The sequence below is a fragment of the Pezoporus flaviventris genome, unplaced genomic scaffold (assembly GCF_033815535.1).
Source record: "Pezoporus flaviventris isolate CSIRO_AGI_PZ_B2104156 unplaced genomic scaffold, CSIRO_AGI_Pfla_v1 ptg000023l, whole genome shotgun sequence".
NCBI lineage: Eukaryota > Metazoa > Chordata > Aves > Psittaciformes > Psittacidae > Pezoporus > Pezoporus flaviventris.
Genome location: NW_026892571.1, coordinates 11,006,538 through 11,026,092, shown reverse-complemented (window position 1 = coordinate 11,026,092; position 19,555 = coordinate 11,006,538). Strand labels below are relative to the sequence as shown.

Here is a 19,555-nt window from a genome sequence, read left to right as displayed (position 1 = left end):
GATCATTCAGCTTCCCCTCTCTCTGCTTCCCCCAGCTCATAACCCCCGACCCTCCTGCAGCCCTTGTGCTGTTGCAGGGAAGCACATGCCCCACTGCATCAAGGACTTGCCCACCTCCAGAACAAGAACCTGCTCAGGACATGTCCATCCACACTGCTGGCACCCTCTGCAGAGGCTGCTACGGCACACACACTGCACAGAGCACACTGGGCACCCCACGATGGCACCAGCTACATCCTCTGATATGGCACCTACAGCCAACTGAATAGTGTGTATTCCACTCTGTTCCCATAGGATGTGAGTGGTGCTGCCCCAGCCATGGCAGTTGGCTCGGGAAGGCCGAGTTCAGCTCCTTTCACTGGCCAGAGGAGCTCCCACATGTGCACAGGAGCTGGCACAAGGACACAGATGGGACTTGGCTGGGCAGTCCCCAATGGAGGGGTCACATTGCCTGCTCACAGCTTAGCTGCAGCTGCGGGGGCTGCTCTGCAGGGAGCCCTGGGAATTCCATGGTCCTCAACGCACCCGAGATGGGCCTTCTGCACCCAGCTGAACATGCTCCTCCCGAGGGCTGGAAAGTGCAGCTCCTGCCGCCAGAGCCCCACACCTCTGTGCATGGGTGGGAGACAAACCACAGCCGAGTGGCAGCTTCTGCTGCAGGCAGGCGGCCCCGCGGCCCTCAATAAACCTTTCTGTGACCTCCACACCGCCTCGGCCGCTCTTTTCCGCGGTGCCGGGACAGCGCTGCCCCGGCCCCACTGCTCGGCGGCCGGTGAGGACTGCGGGGCCCCGGGCCGAAGCCCGACCCCCGTCGCCAACGCCATCTTGCATGCCGTTGCCATGGCGACAGGCTGCCGGAGAGGGTCACGTGCCCCGCCGGCTACACGTGAAGGGCACGAGGAGGGAGCCGGACTACAACTCCCAGCACACCGCGCGCTCGGCGCCCCTCCCGGCCTGCGGGGCGGTGGGAGCAGAGCGCTCCCGGCCACGCCCCCTTCCCTGCCATAGGTGGGCAGCAGTGACGTTTGCCCGCGGAGGCGGGAACGCGGTGGTGTAGGGGCTTCTGATTGGCGGATGGGACCGCCGCTCCTGGGCGGGGCCGGGGGCGGGGCGCAGTCGGAGGCGGTGCGCCCGAAGGCGGAAGCGGAGCATGGCGGCCGGTGCGGGCGCGCTGCTAGCGGCCGCGGCGCTGCTGCTGGCAGTGGTCGGGCCGCGCCCGGCTCCCGCCGAGCTCACGGATGGCAACAGCGAGCACCTGAAGCGGGAGCACTCGCTGATGAAGCCGTATCAGGGTGAGCGCGGGGCCGCGCGGACGGGACGGACGCCCCGCGGCGGCCCGGGCTGAGCCACGCTCTCTCCTCCCCTTTGCAGGCGCGGGCTCCGCCGCGATGCCGCTGTGGGACTTCCAGGGCAGCACCATGGTCACCAGCCAGTACGTCCGTCTGACGCCCGACGAGCGCAGCCGGGAGGGCTCCATCTGGAACCGTGTGGTGAGAGCCCGGGGGGAGCCCTCGGGCGGTGAGGGGAGACCGCGGGGGCCCGGGGAGGCCCCAGCGCCTCTCCTGTTCCGGCTCTGAGGCTGCTGGGTGGTCTCTCCGCGCAGCCCTGCTTCCTCAAGGACTGGGAGCTCCACGTCCACTTCAAGATCCATGGAGCCGGCAAGAAGAACCTGCACGGGGATGGCCTGGCGCTGTGGTACACGCAGGAGCGCCTGGTGCCAGGTACGGTGTACAGTCGGGGCTGCCCACCGGGATGAAGCCAGGTCAGCTTTCACGTGTACCCTGTCCCAGAGGGTTTCCCACCAGGGAGGGTGTTTGAGCTCCCCTCTGCCTGGTCTCACGAGATTGGATGGTGTGTTCTGCATCTTCAGACCCTTGGTCATCAGCCTGGCAATAAACAGCTAATGCAGCTCTTTTCAGTACAAGTGTCTGAGTATAAACTCTCTGGGAGCCTTTTGTTTCCAATGTTCTGCTCTGTTCTAGGTCCTGTCTTTGGCAGCAAGGACAACTTTCACGGACTGGCTATTTTCCTTGATACGTATCCCAATGATGAAGCAACTGAGGTGAGTCAGTCAGTGCCAAGGAGGCTGTTTCCTCAGCGGCTTCATGCTCCAAGTGCTTCCTGGCCAGAGCAAGAAAGAGGCTCTCCTTATATGATTGGGCTGCTCTTATCATGGGAGCTGGAAAAAGGAAGAGTTTATACATGGAGATAAGAAGGTCCTTGCTCCATCTTCTGCTGGTTTTGACTACACAGATGTTTCCAAAGCCCTTCCTCCTCCTCATGAGAGCATGGCACAGGGCTGGTATGAACTATGCACCAGCTACTAAGTAAGTTAGAGGAATCAGCCCAAGAGTATATTAATCCTGACTGTAATTTCCTGAACTTCTCTGTGCTTTGGTTACTTATTCCATGTTGTTCTTGCTTTATTCTCCATTGGCAACCTGGGTATCTAAAAGACAAACTCCTGGCCAGGCTTTTTGCTCCAGATTCTCCATGGCCCAAATACAGATCAGTCCCATGGGGCTGGTGGTCCTTTTCTTCTGCCCTGGTCTGTGTTTGTGGATCCCATTACAGTAGTCAGAAAACATAATTCTGCTAGTGAAATTTGTTGCACTGAGACCATGACAGTTAAGCCACAAAGCACCTGGAAATGACCCATGTACCTGTTATCTTGATGCTTGCTGGGAGGTCAATTCTTGCCTCCAGCTGACCTTTCTTGGTGTGTGTCATCTGCTGGCTACAAAGCCCTGAGCATTGTTATGCTGCTTTTGTGAGATTTCTGCCCATTCTGGGTCCTGTGCTCTGTTCTTCTTACCCAGGCTGGTGCTTACTGTGCAGGTTTGGGGTTGTCTCATTGCCCTGGACATGTGGCATGGTGTGGGCTTCTGCAGGGTCTTGATACAGAAGGTCAGAAGTGGCTGCTCTGCTCTAGCCAGAACATGCTCCCACTCAGTTTAGAAGCAGCTTTATGTAGAAAAGGAGCCTTGATTTCATTGTCCTGCCCTCTGCACCTGACTGTGCAGTGAAGCTGGGGCTCTGCTGCTGTGCCTTGCTGAGATCCTGCTCTCACTGAGGTTTCTGACCAGGCAGGGGAAGGTGGCTCTTGGTCTGCAGCCCCAAGGCTTGTGCAGGCTGAGGGCAGTGGCGCTCTCCTCCCTGCAGCGTGTGTTCCCCTACATATCTGCCATGGTGAACAATGGCTCCCTGACGTACGACCACAGCAAGGACGGGCGCTGGACGGAGCTGGCGGGGTGCACTGCTGACCTGCGGAACCAGAATCACGACACCTTCCTGGCCATCCGGTACTCCCGCGGTCGCCTGACGGTGAGATGTGGTGGATGCCTTCATGGTGTCTCAGGCGTGGTAGCCGGGCAGTGCTGAGGGGCGGGTGTTGCTGTGTCGGTAGGTGACCTGGAGATGGTTTTCCAGGCTCAACCGCCTGCCTCTCCTGCATGTCCAGCTCCAAAAGAGCTGCAGGCGTGCTGGATGGTGGCACCCACTCCTGGTGTGACGCTCGCCTGGTCTTGCAGGTGATGACTGATGTGGAAGACAAGAACGAATGGAAGAACTGCATTGACATTGCAGGGGTGCAGCTGCCAACCGGCTACTTCTTTGGTGCTTCTGCTGGCACTGGAGATTTGTCTGGTGAGAGGGGGCTTTGCTCGCAGGAACACGTTTGGAGCCTGGCTGGTAGCGCTGTGGGTGCATTGTATGGCTTTGATAGCTTTGTTTCCTCAAATTGTTCACCAGGCTCTTTTGAAGACCTTCTGGGTAGGGACCTGTGGCCTGGGAAGGGAGGTGTTTTGAGCCAAGGACCGTCTCAAACTGCAGTTTGACACCTGGGGTGTGAGGGGGGCTTGAGAAGGAAGGAGGCCTGGACCTTGTGGAGCATGGTGCTAGGGGTGTTCTGAGTGTGTGGATGTCTCTCAGAGCTCCTGACAGTGTTTGGTGCTGGTGGTTGTTTTCTAGACAATCATGACATTATCTCCATGAAGCTATTCCAGCTCATGGTGGAGCACCCCATAGAAGATGAGACCGTTGACTGGACCAAGATAGAGCCTAGTGTCAGCCTCCTTAAATCACCCAAAGGTAAGTGGGGTGATTGGGATTCGGAAACCTTCACTGGAGCACATCGGGGCTGGACTCTTGAAGGCATCAGAGCTCTGACACTGTGCAAGACTCCACAGGAGCCAAGGTCGGGTTGGTCTCTGTAGCTGTTCTTCTCCTTGCAGACAACGTGGATGACCCAACGGGGAACTTCCGAAGCGGGCCTCTGACAGGCTGGAAGGTGTTCCTGCTCCTGCTCTGTGCGCTGCTGGGCATCATCATCTGCGCTGTGGTGGGAGCTGTGGTCTTCCAGAAACGCCAGGAGCGGAATAAGCGTTTCTACTAGCAGCAGAGCTGGGCTGTGACCTGCACCCAGACCCATCTTTTTCTATGAGGAGCTGTAAATCTGTGGTTTCTAGAAGCTGTTTCTGAGATACATCAGAAGTATTTTTTATCTGTCTGTTTGGCTGTAACCCCTGCCTGGCACTTGGCAGTAGCTGGGTTGGACCGAGGGGGACGATGCCCGCTGGGACCCTGGGGCTGTTCTGCGGGAGCCTGGATGTCGCTCCCCGTTTTTCCAGCCCTCCTCCTGCCCGATGAGATCTCCTGGATGGGACCTGCCGTGCTGGGTGTGAATGTGAGGGCTGTGGGAGGGGGCTGCGAGAGGGGCATTAAAGGAGTGACACCAGCTGCGGCTCTGGCTTTGTATGGGGTGGGAAAGAGGGGGCTTTGCTGCAGTGGGGATGAAAGCCTGGGGGGCGTCCATTGGGGGTGGTTCCAGCTTGGTGTGGGGATGACCCGGGGGGGGTGTGTGTGTTCCCCGCAGGCTCCGGGGGTGACACGGAGGAAGGGGGGGGGGGTATCCTTGAGGGTTGCGGTGCGGTGCCCACCGGAGGGGGCGGCTGCGTGTCCCCGCCGGCGCCGGGCGGAAGGGAGCGGGGCGGAACGTCGGAGCCGGGCCCCGTTTCCGGCTGGGAGCGGCGGGCGCAGCCAGCGTGTCCCGCGGCGGCGCCGGGGCCGGGCGAGCGCCATGGGCCCGGCCCGCCGCAGGGCCGCGCTCCGCCTGCGCGGTGGCGGGTGAGCGGGGGGGGTCCTCAGGGGTGATGGGGGGGGGGGGGATCGCGGCGGCTCGGGGGGTCCCGGCGGGCGCTGACATCCGCTCGCGTTGTGAGCCAGGCCCCGCTGCCGCCCGGCAGGTTCTCCGTGTTCCCGTTGTTCTGCCTGGCGCTGCTCCTGGGCTTCGCCTCCCTGCTCTGGCTCCAGCTCAGCTGCTCGGGCGAGGGGCCGGCCCCCGGCGGCGGGCAGAGCTGGGGGGCTCCCCTGCAGCCCTGCCCGCCCCAGGCCCCGCTCCCGCCGGTGGAGGATGAACCGTCGTGGGGTCCCCATCGCCTGGCGCTGCTCGTCCCCTTCCGGGAGCGCTTCGAGGAGCTGCTGACCTTTGTGCCCTACATGCACCGCTTCCTGAGCACCAAGAGGATCCGGCATCACATCTTCATCCTCAACCAGGTGGATCATTTCAGGTAACGTGTCCCCTTGCCACAGCGAGCGAAGGGAGTGAGGGGAACCCCCTTCCAAACCCAGTCCCACCATGAGCACTGCACTTGCCTCTGGCAGTGTGAAGAGTAGGACCTGGGGAGAGATGCTCTCCCCAGATGTGCTCATGCTAGGGCTTACAGAAGAATGAGCTGGTGTTTTGCTTCTCTCTTCCTGAGCAAGAAGAGAATTATCTACCCCAGACATATCAGCTTGTTCCCTAGTGTCACCGGTCTATAGCAGTAAACATCTGGGGATGCTGAAATGAACAGAAACGCCATGGGGTGCTTGGGAACACTGTCGCTTAGCCCCTGCTCGCCATTTGGTACCTGCCTGCAGCTCCAGTGGGTGCTGTGGAGCTCCCCAGCTGGCTTTGGGCAGAATGGAGCTTACTATAGCTCCTTGGGGTCTGCAGTGGTCAGACCTCTGCGTGTCACCGTGAGGCTCAGCGTAAGCTTCAGGACAGGCAGGTGAGGCACCCAGTGCTGCGGAGGCAGGGAACACTGTGTGTGTGTGTCCTGTTTGGGGACCAGTTGGACATTTAGCATTGAGGAATACAGGAGAGGGATGTGAAGGGATGGTGGCAGCTGTGCATGGTGCTGAGAGTCTCTGTCTGTGGCAGGTTTAACAGAGCATCCCTGATCAATGTGGGCTTCCTGGAGAGTGGCAACGACACTGACTACATTGCGATGCATGATGTTGATCTCCTGCCCCTCAATGAGCAGCTGGACTACAGCTTCCCAGAGGCAGGACCCTTCCACGTGGCATCCCCGGAGCTGCACCCGCTCTATCACTATCAGACCTATGTGGGTGGTATCCTGCTGCTCACCAAGCAGCACTACGAGATGGTGAGTGCACAGGTGGGACATCATGGCCAGTCTGGGGCAAAAGCTATGACACTGTCGTGGTGGACGGGCATACATTGTGTGATCTACAGTTGGGATGGGGGAAAGGAGTCAACATGTTTGGGGTCAGAATCTGCAGTGTGAGCTGCTTACGGACAAGGGTTGGGAGGCTGCACTGGTGCTCAGAGCTTGGGATGCTGGTGTCTGCTCCACTGTGGTGTGTGGAGTTGTGCTGGACAGGACCTCAGCTAGTATGGTACCCTTCTCATTCCAGTGCAATGGCATGTCCAACCGCTTCTGGGGCTGGGGACGGGAGGATGATGAGTTTTATCGACGTATCAAAGGAGCTGGTCTCCAGGTGAGTGGTGCTCTGGGCCTCCTAGGTTGAAATTGCCCTTCTTGTCTCCCCTTTGGGTCCCTAGCTGTAGCTGCCCAGGTAGGGACCCGGGGAAGCAGCCCTTCAGTGCTTCCCACTCCAGTAGCAGGCGCAGCAAGTTTTCTAGCAGCTTTACAGAAGCTCTGCTCTCTTCCAGGTTCGCCGTCCCTCTGGAATCACAACTGGATATGAGACTTTCCAGCACCTGCATGACCCAGCCTGGAGGAAGAGAGACCAGAAGCGTATCGCTGCACAGAAGCAGGTGAGATGTGAGACCCTTGTCTGCTTGAGGGGAACCACAGGAGATGCAGGCTGTGATCATCAGCGTGTGCTCTGAGCTCTCCTTGCTCGTGTTCTCTCCTGCCAGCTCTGTGCTCCCTGCCCAGGCTCTGGGTACTTCCCCCTCTGCTGGAAGCCAGCATGGGCTGAATAGTCTCTGTCTTCCTCAGGAACAGTTTAAGGTGGATCGGAAGGGAGGACTGAACAATGTGAGGTACCGGATCGAGTCACGGACAGCTCTGAGTGTGGCAGGAGCCCCTTGCACCGTCCTTAATGTCTTGTTGGACTGTGACACAAACGAGACCCCTTGGTGCACATTTGGCTGAGCCAGTTGTGTCTCTGTGCTTGAGCCAACATGTCAGGGCTGCTGCCCAGCTGCTTGGACAAAGCAGGATCTTTGCAGTGGCTGATCGTGGCGGTGAGATGCAGAGGAACAGAAAAGGCCAAGAACCGGGCTTTGCTGGGTCTGACAGAAGAGGCTAAGAGCGGGACTCGGTGGCATTGCTGCAGACACTGGTGCTGTCTCCCAGGGGAGATGCAGGATGCTGTTTTCCTGCTCTGGACATGGCTGAGCTGCCACCCAGCTCAGAGGACAATAAAGAACTATTAGGGCACCTGTGTGTTTTGAGTGCCCTGGGCTGTGCCGTGCTGCTCCTTTTTCCTGCTCCCTTCAGCTTACTGGCTTCAGTGCACCCATTTCTGGCGTGGACCCAGCTATACTCCGGCTGGACAGGTGAGCTGCTCTGGTTTGGAGTCCAACACAGTCCAAAATGGGCTTCAAGTGAGGTGGTGCCTGTGTTTCAGCTGCCAGGTACCCCCAGGGCTGTGCTGCGGTCACTTCATTGCAGGAAGCGGTTGTGCCATGCCCTGAGCCCCAGCATGCGCAGCTCTGCTGGATGTCAGCAGTTTAGGTAGCCCAGGACTTAAGAGGAGTGAGCAGGAGAGCTCTGGCCGAGCTATTCCCTTCCTTGCCTGCCTTCTGTGGCATGTGCTACCTCAGCCTTTTTGGGAGCATTGGAGAGCCTGATGTCCCCCCGTAAGTGCTGTGGGAAATTGGATCTGCTCTGGCCCTGTATGAGGTACCCTGGGAAGGGCTGGCTGCCAGGCTCACCGCAGTGCTGGTGGAGCTGGGGTGATGGTGTGGGCGCAGGGCAGGAATTGGGACAGTTGCCCCTAACCTGCCTGAGTCAAGGGGAGCAAGAGCTTCCCTGGATGAGGCAGGAGCTGGAATGCTCCCTCAGAGGTGGGAAAACAGGGGTTTGGGTTGAGAGAGACGCAAGGCTGTGTGGGGCCCAGGCTGCAGATCTCACCCACTTTCTCTTGCTGCCAGGCTGGTTTCTCCCATGTTGTGGCAGGACAAGGGCCTGGGCTGCCTCTACCAGCAGGGTTCAGGGGTATTCACTTGCTGAGGATATCAAATGCTGGTCCCCCACTGCTGGCAGGGCTTGCAAGGGCTCTGCTGTGGGCTCAAGCACCTCACTGTGGATGTGGCTTGTCTGGGCCAGTGAGTGGGTTGGGGAAGGTGCCTGGGTCAGCCTTGGGGTGCTGGTGGGCAGGAGGTGGCTGGGCAGATGCGCCCTGCAAACCCTGGGTCTCTGACCTGCTGCTGCCAGAGCAAGAGCAGCCGTGGGAGGTGGCAGAAGCACTGATGCTGTGTGCTGGGAGAGTGCCCTGGGGCAGGAGACATGAGGAGGAAGTGAAGAAGAGGAGGAGGCGAGTGTCCTCTTGTGGCTGCTGGGAACAAGCTGCAGTGCTGGACCCAGGCAGTGGGAAAGCTGGGAAGGTGCCAATGGGTGAGGAAGGGCACTGGGTACTGGCAGTTACTTGAGTTTGGTAGAAATCAGCCACGCCAGCACCTTTTGCTGGGAAGTGGGATGTGAAGAATTGGGAGGGACGGATGTAGGGGCCCACATGCCCTGCTCAGGAGCCAGCTCTCGAGTCCCAGGCAGCAGTAGGAGCCGTGGAGGAGCACGTGGTCCATATCCACTCATGCTGGGACCAAACAGGCGCTGTGACCTCTAGGATGCTTCTGCTCACCCTGACCTGCTGAGGGTGGCCGAAATGCCCACCAGCTCTCAAAGGAGGCCCCTGCCAGCGCTGGACTCCTCTCTGTCACCAGCCTGGCCTGGCCGCCTGCTGGGTGAGATGGTGCTGTGCTGCTCAGCAGTGGAGGGTGCTGGGCTGGCTCACAGATGGTGCCATGCGCTGGCTTTGAGGTCTTGGCATGCGTGTGGGGTTCTGCTGCCTCCTCAAGCTGGGCAGACCCAGCCGAGCAGCCGGTACCACTCCGTTCAGCCCCGTCTCCAGTGCTGGCACCAGGCCCTCCGCATTTCCTGGCCCCTTTCATCCTGGTCCCCTGCCTGGCACTTCCTGGAGCAGTTGCTTTGCCGGGTGCCTGCAGATGTCCCCAGACAGAAGTTGTTGCCATCCCAGGAAGATGAGCGGCCCCAGGGACATGGCACCTCCGGTGAGGAGCACTGGGATAAGGGAGGCACAAGCATCAGAACCAAGTGTGGGGTTTGTGTACTGTGTAGGGGCAGCAGGATGAGAGAGGAGCGTCTGGAGAGATGTGGTGCTGTCTGCTCTCCATGCTGCTCTGGAGCTGGGTGAGGATTCCAGAGCCCTGTGGACTGGGGTGTGAGAGGAAATGCCTCCTGATGAAAGGGTGCACGGTGATAAGGATCAGGCCATGCTGCTTTGCATCATCCAAGGCCCAGGCAGACCCAGCCTCAGGGGATGTCCTTGCCCCAGGGTGAGGACATGCTGGGGACGCGCTACCAAAGAGCTCCCAACAACAGCCTCTGCAGCCTGGCAGCCCCAGAGGCGCAGTGCTATCTGGCATGAAGATTGCAGATGGGCTTGGACACAGTGCGTGGCTCCAGAGGTGTTCCCAGGATCCATCATGTCCTTCAGTGAGGTTGGAAGGAGATGCTGGTCCAGTGTCTCCAATGCGCAGGTTTTGGAATTGACCACCTGTATTGCAGGCACTTACCGGTGCCTGAACCGCAGCCAGGGCTGGCGGAGGCAGATCAAAGTATTTATCTGCACCATTCAAAATAGATGACACAGTTTCAGGCAGGTTTCATGAAGACGTCGATGTGCAGAAACAGAGAGCATATGTGCCCCTCGCACTTCGCTCAGCGCTAAAGGCTTCTCTCCCGCTGCCTGGCAGCTATTTCTCAGCTCTGCTAGCAGCCCCCTCATCCTCTGCTTGCTTTTGTGGAAGAGGCACCGTGCTGGAGACCCGGCTTCCTTTTATAGCTCTGAATGTGACTCCGAGGTCGCTCGGCTCTGTTTCACCCCCCCACGCACTTCGGTATTAGCAATGGCCCAGCGGGAGGGGATGAAGTTTTTCCCCATCGCCTTTCTGCAAGTGGATAGCACCCTGCCTGCTATCCCTGGAGCCCCACGGCGCTGAGCTGGAGGCCTCCTGGTGCTCCCATACTCTCAGCAACCCCGAGGTGGGGGTCAGGGTACTCAGGGGGCAGAGAGATCCTGCAGAGTCCCAGGCCTGCTGCCCCTTTGCGACCCCCTTCTGTGGCCCAAATTGCCATCAGTGAGGCTGCAGGGGAGCTACTGCATTTGGTTGGCTTTTATTGCCAGGTTGCTTGAACCGAGTGGTTCCCAGAGCTGTTTGCTGGCTGCCACATGCACTTGCTGTAGTATCGTGATGTAAAGGGACTGGGGACTGAAGGGAGCAGGGAGATGGGGGCTAGAGAAAAGCCAATGGGGGGCAGGAGGATCTCAGCATCCCTGGCTGTCAGAATGTCCCAGGCAGGGACGAGCCTTGGGGCGCTGTGGGAGCTGCCAACGCTGGGAGACATGCAGGTGGAATGTGGTCCACAGTGGAGACAGGAAACGGCGCAGACAGGAGGGAGGGAGGGGTGCGGCTGTGACCAGCACCCGCTGAAGTCAGCCTGGCATCACTGCAGCCTGCCTGGTCCAAGGCCCCGGTGGGATGCTGTTACATGCCTCTGCAGCATGACCCTGTTCCTGCGGGCTGCTAGGGGTGCCCCATTCATAGCTGAGCTCTGGAGGATGGGAAATGCCACCATTGCAATGGGTCCCCAATTCAGAAGCCACAAGCTGCCGCTCCAGTGTACGGCTGGGCAGTGAAAATGGGCTGTGGGGAACAGGGAGGGTGGGATGCAGGGACCGGGTGCATGCCTTGGCACTGCACCAAGGATAATGTGAGCATGTGAGCAGGGCCCGGGCACAGTGTGTGTGTGTGGGTGAGCACTGGCAGCACAGAAAGGACTCTGGTGTGTGGTGGGGGAGCTGGCAGTGTTGGGGCTCTGGTGCATGCAGGATACATGGGTCCTGTACCCAAACTGGGGACAGAGCGGGGCAATCCTTGCCCAGGGAGAGATGGGCACCGTGTGGGGCTGCTGCAGGTGTCCCGCTCCTCCAGGAGGCTGAATGCCCAGTGACCAGCTCTGCCCTGTGCCGGGATCCCCTGCTCCCTGTGCCTGGCACGGTGCAGGGGTGCTGAGTGACAAAACCGGCTCCCGGCCATGATGCGGCAGGGCTGATTTAGAGGGATGAAGCGTGTCGTGTCTCATCGGCACCAGGCCAGGCGCTGGGGCAGGTGGCAGCTCCCCAGAGGTTATTCCATGCCTTCATGGCATGCCACGGCCCGTGGATGGAGCTGTGCAGCGCAGGCACCTCTGGTGAATCCTGCCCTCCCCCGGGTGCTGTGTTGGGAGCACAAGGGGCTGTCCTACAAAGGGAGGATGCAAACAGTGCCCCACAGGACCCGTCTGCCTCCCGCAAGGGCGTGGTGAAACCATCGAGGCTGGGCAAAACTCTTCTCCCCTACCCTGGTGGCCCAGGGGAGGGAGAAACGGCCTGCTCCTACCAGCCCCCCCGCCACGGTGATGGGCACCGGCGATCGGCTGGAGCCGCTGCTGCCGGTCCCGGGGCTGTAACCGAGGGAGTTTGCAGGGGGCTCACCTCAGTGGGTGCTCGGCGCTGCACGCAGCCAGCCCGCCCCGGACACCGCCCTGACCCGCCCCGCCGGTGGGCACGGCCGGGCCGTCCCCTTTCCTCCTCTTCCTCCTCCCGCCCCTTCCCGCACCGCCGCCGCCGCCCGCCTCCGTGCCGCGATTTGCCGGTGCCGGCTCCGCCCGCTGCCCGCGCGGCCGCGGCCGAGGGGCGCGTTCAAACACGGCGAGGGAAGGAGCGGCGAGAGGAGCCGAGCGGGATCGCAGCGCCGCCGGCATGGTGAGTGCGGGCCCGGTGTGCCCCCCCCACCCGGGGAACCCCGGTGCGCTCCGGTGCCCTCCGCCGTGCGGGGCTTTGTCCCGGACTGCAGCGCGCTCGGCCGGGCCCGGCCCCGGGTTCCGACCTCCCCCTCCGCCTTCTCCGTGCCGGAAATTCCGGCCGTGCTCGGTGGAGGCTGCGGGGAGGTGCAGGGGGGGCTGCGGCGAGGCGGGCGCGGGAACCCCGCAGCCCCCCCGGTTCCCAGCCGGAGGCCATGGGAGAAGGTTTGTGGCCGGCTCCTGCACGGGCAGGGCTGGACGGGGGCAGGGCTGGGGTTGGGACCAGATCTCATCTGGCACCCCTGAAAGGAGCCGGGCTGGCCGGACCGGTGTTTTGCCGCCTGGGGGGTGATGCCCTTCCCGCCGCAGGCAGGACACCTTCGGGCTCCCCCGGCGTTTCCCAGACCTCCCACAACCTGACCTACTTCCTCGGCCGCCTGTGCCGGGAGGAGCTGCTGCGGGGCTCGGCCCGTGCCAAGGGCTGGATGCTGTGAGCTTCCCCCCCATGGGGACATCCATGTCCCCCATCCCCGTGCTCCGCGGGGCGCCCCGATCCTCCCAGAAGGTCCATCCCTGCTGCCCTTCATGGGGTGCTGATGCCCGGAGCAGGTGCTGGGCTCGCAGAGGGAGGTGACAGCGCAGGCCGGGAGCTGTCAGACAGGTTTGTGCGTGGCAGCAATTAAAAGCGGGGTGTTTGTTTACCCGCGTGTGGTGCTGAGAACCAGGGCAGCTTCCTGGGTGTAACCCGGCCTTCGAGCCCTCGGCGAGCCTGGGAGCCACGGGGTGGAGGGGCTCTGCCTCGCCCCTTCCACACTCACTGCGTCCCCTCCACCGGGGCTGCCCATAAAGGGCTGCGAGGGCCATTGTCCCCCTCAGAGGGGGGGAGCCAAGGCCGAAGTCATCCATGCATCCTTCCTCCCCCGGCCACCTGCGCAGGAAGCTGCATTGTCCCGTCTGCTTCCTGCCCCTTCCCGCCGCCCTCCCACCGTGTCCGGCCATGGGGTCCCCAGCACGCACGCAGCTGCTGGGCTGAGGCTGTCTCGTCACCGCCCGGTGTTGGGGTGGGAGTGCCTGGGGATGGAGGGGGCCATGGGGAGGGCTTGAGAGCTCGCCCTGTGTGGTGTGGGAGCCTGTGCTGTGCGGGAAGTGTCCCTGTGGAGCGGGAGATCTGTGTGTCCCTGCACGCGCTGGGGAGGCCAGGCTGGGTCTTGGCCCCAGGGTCATTGTGGGGAGGTCTCCGGGGAGTGACCGGGCGTTGAGGTCCCCGTGGGGTGTCGCGGTGCTGCGGGGCTGGGGCTGGCGCCAGGCCCGGGCGAGTGCTGCCGGCTCCCAAACTCGCCTGGGCGGCAGGTGCCTGTTCTGGTGGCGGCCCCGTCCGCAGGCGGGAGGTGGGGCTGGGTGTGGGAGGGAAGTGCTCCAACATGGGGGGGCATCGGGGGGAACCCCAGCACCCTCCTCACCTGGCTCCCCCAGGGCCTGGCAGGACCCTCCCAGCACTGGGTTGGCCCTGGGTGCCAGTTGGGAAAGGCGGTACCAGGGGGTTTGAAGTCCCGGGCTCCCGGCATTGCTGACTTTGTCTCTCCTTCGGCAGTGCTGGTACTGGGCTTTTCTCTAATTCTCCATGGCAGCAGCACAGGGTCCTGTGACCTGTGAGCCCGACACCCGCATCCTCTGCACCTACCTCTCCTCGGAGCCCGTCGGCGTTGTTGGCAGCATGGGAAGCGTGGGCAGCCTGGTGGAGAAGCAGGATCTGTCCCCACTGGAGCTGCGGGCCCCAATGGGGGGCTCACGGGGGCTTCGGCAGCCTGATGGCTTGTTGCGGAAGGGGCCGAGCCAACGGGAGCTCTTTGGCTACCTGCATGGGGCCAAGAAGGAGACGCGGTCGGAGCGGAAGCACCAGACGTCGAGTGCCTGCTATAAGCGAGACTATGAGAGTGACCGTGAGAACCGGTCCCCTGAGCGCTGCTCCCGAGAGCACCACCGTGGGGCTGACTTCTCCAAGAGCTCCCTGCCTGAGAGGGGCCGATTCGACAAGGTGAGGCTGTGGGTGCCATGCTGGGCCCCGAAATAAGTCTTGTTCTGTGGGAGGATGGGGCTGCAGCAGAATGGTCTGTGCCCTGGATGGGACGTGGGGATTTGAGGATGTCCAGGGATATGGGGCTGGGAGCAAGCAGAGTCTCCCTGGCTCCGGGTGCCTGTGTGTGCTGTTGGGTGGTGCTGGGCGCTGATGGGCTCATCCTGACCTTGCTCTTGTTTTTCAGTGCCGTATCAGGCCCTCAGCCTTCAAAGCGGTGGCTGGCAAAGGGCTGGTCTCCATGCAGGGCCTGTCCTCTTCCAAGGGGCAGAAGCTGTCCAAGAGCAATGGGAGCCTGCACACACTGCTGTCTCAGAGCAGCACAGCAGCCTCACAGCACGGCCCACTCCGGACCCACCTGCTCCATGCCATCAGCCTGGATGAGGCCTCCGACTCCAGCCACAACTCCATCCAGAGCTTCCCTTCCTACGGCTCCCGCCTCAAGCCTGCCCAGAGCCAGTTCAGCGCCTCCATGGGCCATATAAACCACATCGGGGGCTCCTTGGACAGGGTTTCTCGGAGCCCCAGGGACCCCATGGTCTCTGAGAAGGTGCCCTTGTCCTGCAAAAGCATGGCCACGCTGAGCCGGCTACAGAGCCCCGGCGAGCCCCCACCGCCCTACGAGTTCACCTACTCACTGGAGGATGCGGTGAAGCAACTGGAGGACCGGCTGCAGGAGACAGGAGGAGAGCTGCGGCAGCTCAAGAGGAGCCTTAGCGAGACCGAAGACCCCTTCACGCAGGTGAGCTGTGGGGCTGTGCTGGGTACCCTGGGTGGGGGTTAAGGACACCAGTGTCTGGGTGGAAGGTGAGTTGAAGGAGCTGGTGTCCTGCCATGGTGGGTGATGGAATATCTGAGCACGGGAGGACCCAACATCATGGGACCTTCTGGGGCTGCCCTGCACAGGGCAGACTATGGATCCTCACAAGCATCAACCTGTGTTGACAGGCGTTTGAGGACAAGCAGCGGCTGTGGCTGGACGAACTGGAGGATCTGAAGCAGATGTACATGGCGCGGCTGCAGCAGGTAACGCAGCAGGCGCAGCGCGGGCAGCGGGCGCTGCAGCTGCAGCTCTACAAGGCACAGCAGGAGAAGAAGCGGCTGCAGGAGGAGCTGAGCATGCAGCACTGCCAGTGTGAGGAGTCCAAGCTCCGGCAGCCACAGGGAGAGCGCGTCAGCCCCAAGCTGGAGGAGACCAAATGGGAGGTGAGTCCCCTTCCTGTTGCACCCTCCTGGTTGTGGGGTTGGAAGGGAACAGTGGTTCCATGTTCTGGTGTCATTCATGGCCATGGAACAGGGACAAGCCAGGTGTGGTGCTTGTGGTCTCCCAGGGATGCTGTGGTGACAACCCAGGGTCCTGCTCCCCCAGCCCTTCCTCACTGCTCACCTGTGCCCTGCAGGTGTGCCAGAAGGCAGCAGAGATCTCCCTGCTGAAGCAGCAGCTCCGGGACACCCAGGAGGAGATGGCTCAGAAGCTGGGTGAGATCTTCAGCCTGAAGACACAGCTGCGGGAGGCCAAGGCGGAGGTCCAGGCCAGGGACTCCCAGCTGGCACAACTGGCAGACTCCTTCCAGAGTGCCCCAGAGCCCAGCGCCGCGCTGCCGCTGGGTGATGATCCCATGCCGTCGTGCCAGGACTTCCCTGGCTGTGAAACTGATGACTCCAAGTGCCGGGGCCTTCACAGCGACACGACGGAGCCCCTGGAGCGTCAGGTGGAATGGCTGTGGGCAGAGCTGCTGCGGGAGCGGCGCCAGGGCCAGCTGCAGGCTGTGAACTTTGAGCTGGAGAGGAAAACCTGGCAGGAGGAGAAGGAGAAGGTGCTGCGGTACCAGCGGGAACTCCAGGCCAGCTACATGGAGATGTACCACCGGAGCCAGGCGCTGGAGCGGGAGCTGCGGCAGCTGCGGTCGGAGCCCAGGGATCTCGGGACCGACTCGCCGTGGATCGAGCGTGTGGAGTCCTCGAAGATCTAGTGGTGGGATGCTGGTGGGACTGTGATGGGGGAAGGTCTTGTGCTGCTGCAACGGGACGATCTCAGGGTCTGCACAAGGACTGGCCGCCCAGCGCTGCCCTGGGGTGAAGGACTGTTTGTGACAAGGGAGGTTTTCCTTCTTGCAGTGCTTCAGGCCCTTCTGGGGGGTGTCTCTGGAGATGGGGGGGGGGGGGTCACCTATGCCAGGGTGGGGGTCTTGCATGTGCCCCGTGCTCTGACTCCAGGAGCGTTTGCCCTGTGCTTCCTTCTGCCATAGGGGCAGAAACCAAGCGCCCTGTGAGACATTCCCTGTCCCTCCTGCTCTGTGCCCCCTGTTCCCTACAACCCCTAACTTAATATCTTGCTAATGAGAGGCTCAAGCTGTGTCTCCAGCCCCACTGCCTCGCTGTGAGGGTTCCAGCTGCTGCTCAGCAGTTGCCCTGTCAGCAGGGTCCTGGTGCTGGCAGTGCCCTGTTCCTGCACTGGGCTGTGTTGGTGCCATTGGGAAAGCAAAGGAGAGAAGCCTGAAAGTGCTGGTGCTCAGCTAGTACTTTCCATGTCACCGGTACTGGGGTACTCTGCAGTGGAGGGTGGTTAGTGCAACTTCCCTGCAGGAATCCCTTGAGCTGAGAGGGGTGAGTGCCTTGTGTGAGGAAAAGATGGGAACCTGGTGCCCTGCCACACCAGGAGCTGGGAGATGGTCGGGGGGGCATGTGGGCAGGGATGCTCCCCGAGCTGGGGAACCCCTAAATCCCGCCTCCCAGAGTAGCTGCTGGGGAGCTGGAAGGAGCCCTGCTCTGAGCCTGTAACCGCGGAGCCATGGGCCAGCCGGGCCAGCTCTCCTCGGCCTTTCCTGCAATAAACCCGATTCCATTCTGTCCTGCCCTTGCTTTCCTCGGGTGCGGGGATAGGAACCGACCCGGGGCCTGCAGTGCCTGGGGAGGGTCAGCGGGGCCGCCTCCCCCTGGGGCTTCCAGGCAGCCGCCACGGGGTGGAGGCGGCGGCCCGGGGCCGGCGGTACCAGTCGGGGCGTCAACCGGGGCTGAGTCACAGCCGGGCCGGGGCCTGCGCGACCGGCTAGGCCCGGCAGACAGGCTTCGCCCCCTTCCACCGGGATGGTTTAACCCAGCCAGACCTCCTCCCCCTCCCGCCGCGTAATGGGCTGCACCTCATGCCTCAACCGGACGCCCCCTTGCGGCTCGGCGGCCCCCAGCCGTATGCTCCCCCCGCCCCGGAACAGAATACTGGGACCGCATCCTACAAACCCCACAAATAGTCTTTATTCAACCCCAAAACACTCACCCCTTCCCCCGCCCCCGGCCAACGCCCGCAGCCGCATCCCCAAGAAAAGAGGGGGGGGTCGGAGCTGCACAACCCACCCCGGCTCTTCACAGTGGGAGGGGAAGAGACTCCACCTCCTCCAGGCATTCATCATAGGTCTCCTGGTACTCCTCATGTGGCTTGATCATGATCACGCAAGTCGGGCGCTTTGAGCCAGCTGCGGCCCCCAGGTCCTGCGGGACAGAGAGAGGTTGTGGGGGGGCTGAAGGGCACCAGGATGCCCCCCCAAGGTGAGGCCCAGCCTTTGGCAGACACACTTCACACCCTGGTCCAATGCAAGGAAGAAGTCTGCCAGCCCCTCTGGACTCCTGCTGGGTTCAAGAACCGTTTTCCCAGCTCATCTCCTGCATCCCAGAATGTGGCACGACGCTGGACCTCCTGCACACTCCACGCTCCTTCTCCAGCATGGGAGCCAGGGACTGTGGAGCTGCCTGCACTGGGGACAACATCCTAAAGGCTCCAGCCTATGGGGGAAGCATGTTCCACTACCCCTTCCCAGGAATGTCCATCACGCCACTGGGCCAGTGCCTGTTCCTGGGAGCAGGCAGGTACCAGCTCATAACTAAAGGGGAAAACAGCTCCCAGAGCTCCTGTCCCTCGCAGCTGCAGGGACACAATCATGGCAAACAGCTCTGTGGTCCCACGTTGGAACACTCCCATCCCCTGGTGCAGGACCAGGTGCATTACGCAGGCACCAATCTGTGCCTCTCCAGGAAGGCTCATCCAGGCTGCACAGCCCCAGACCCTTACCGACTTGGAGGGGACGTATGCATAGGGGAGGCTCCTGTCCTCGCACATGATGGGAATGTGGCAGTACACATCGATAGGCTGCGTGTCGCCGGCCAGCACCGTGATCCTGCAGGGAAAGCCCGTGTCAACCACCGCGCCGGGCAGAGGCTGGGGCAGCGGAGTCGGGACAGCGCTTACCCCTTCTCCCCCTTGTTGATGAACTTCTGGACCTCCTTCACACCGCGACGGATTTGCTTGTGCTTGGCCGCTGCAAGAGAATCACACCGTGAGGGGGCTGCGCCGCCACGGCCCAGGCCCACCGCCGCCATGCCCCGGTGCCGGCCAGACCTTTCCTGATACACTTGTAGAGCTTGCGTGTCAGCTTGCGGGAGGCGAGCGGCCGCGCGATGGGGTTCAGGAAGTCGAGCTGCTCCCGGTACGAGAGCTCGGGCGTCCCCTCGGCCTCCGTCGCCCCCTCCGCTTCCTTCTCCCGCGCCATTGCCGCGCCGCCGAGAGCTTCCGCTTCCGGAGCACGCACGGCACGGCAGCCGGGAGTGACAGCTCCACACCTCTCCGCCAGCCAATCGGCAGCCCCTCAGGCACTGCCCGCCCACCGCGCCAGCCAATGGCGAGCGGCCCCTTCCCACCCCCGCGGCCGCCTCGCCGGGCTTCCCCCGCTCTCCCGGCCCCGCTGTCGGAGATGCTTTTTCAACACGGGCCTTTACCGGGCTCCGGTGCGCGGGGCCGCAGCGCCCAGCCCCAGCCCCTCAGGGAAAGGCAGCGTTACGGAGCCGTCCCGCAGCGCCCTGGGTGCGCACTGCAGAGGGCTGCGCCTGCCGCATCCCAGCTCCTCACAAAAGAGGATTTTCCCCCTCCTTTTTGTCATCCCAGGGAATCTGTTTTCCACTGCAGGGCTGCGCTGCTGCTTTTACCAGGGGAGAAAGGAGGCCCCTTCCATGCCCCTTCTAGAAACCATTTTGTTCCTCTTCCCATCAACCTGGGAACAAAGGGGGATAAGCCGCCCCTGGGGGATAACTAGTCTTGCTGCAGTGTCAGCACAGCCCCTAAGCACCAGCAGACCCCCTGAGCAATGGGGAC

At 62.0% G+C, this 19,555-nt stretch overlaps 4 protein-coding genes across 5 annotated transcripts; 3 read left to right on the top strand and 1 right to left on the bottom strand.

The window, feature by feature from the left end:
- The first annotated feature begins 1,114 nt into the window (after positions 1 to 1,114).
- On the top strand, positions 1,115 to 4,735 carry LMAN2 (lectin, mannose binding 2). The gene is made up of 8 exons (XM_061456699.1): positions 1,115 to 1,292; positions 1,372 to 1,490; positions 1,604 to 1,721; positions 1,983 to 2,062; positions 3,163 to 3,324; positions 3,531 to 3,645; positions 3,970 to 4,089; positions 4,233 to 4,735. The coding sequence occupies exons 1-8, from the start codon at positions 1,151 to 1,153 to the stop codon at positions 4,391 to 4,393; spliced, it is 1,017 nt and encodes a 338-aa protein (XP_061312683.1). The 5' UTR covers positions 1,115 to 1,150; the 3' UTR covers positions 4,394 to 4,735.
- A 259-nt stretch (positions 4,736 to 4,994) lies between these two features.
- On the top strand, positions 4,995 to 7,738 carry B4GALT7 (beta-1,4-galactosyltransferase 7). Its single transcript, XM_061456733.1, has 6 exons — positions 4,995 to 5,124; positions 5,244 to 5,567; positions 6,203 to 6,428; positions 6,700 to 6,783; positions 6,959 to 7,063; positions 7,251 to 7,738. The coding sequence occupies exons 1-6, from the start codon at positions 5,078 to 5,080 to the stop codon at positions 7,404 to 7,406; spliced, it is 942 nt and encodes a 313-aa protein (XP_061312717.1). The 5' UTR covers positions 4,995 to 5,077; the 3' UTR covers positions 7,407 to 7,738.
- A 4,396-nt stretch (positions 7,739 to 12,134) lies between these two features.
- N4BP3 (NEDD4 binding protein 3) lies at positions 12,135 to 17,265 on the top strand. 2 transcript variants are annotated; one of them, XM_061456696.1, is made up of 5 exons: positions 12,135 to 12,303; positions 13,933 to 14,376; positions 14,603 to 15,157; positions 15,364 to 15,621; positions 15,816 to 17,265. In XM_061456696.1, the coding sequence occupies exons 2-5, from the start codon at positions 13,963 to 13,965 to the stop codon at positions 16,386 to 16,388; spliced, it is 1,800 nt and encodes a 599-aa protein (XP_061312680.1). In that variant the 5' UTR covers positions 12,135 to 12,303; positions 13,933 to 13,962; the 3' UTR covers positions 16,389 to 17,265. The 2 variants fall into 2 exon arrangements, with proteins under 2 accessions (XP_061312680.1, XP_061312681.1); XM_061456697.1 differs by lacking the exon at positions 12,135 to 12,303 and adding an exon at positions 12,342 to 12,566.
- Positions 17,266 to 17,645: 380 nt separating this feature from the next.
- Positions 17,646 to 18,971, bottom strand: NHP2 (NHP2 ribonucleoprotein). Its single transcript, XM_061457229.1, has 4 exons — positions 18,806 to 18,971; positions 18,656 to 18,725; positions 18,479 to 18,584; positions 17,646 to 17,901 (listed from the first exon to the last, which is right to left on the bottom strand). Exons 1-4 carry the CDS (start codon positions 18,954 to 18,956, stop codon positions 17,776 to 17,778), a joined length of 453 nt encoding a protein of 150 aa, XP_061313213.1. The 5' UTR covers positions 18,957 to 18,971; the 3' UTR covers positions 17,646 to 17,775.
- Positions 18,972 to 19,555: the final 584 nt, after the last annotated feature.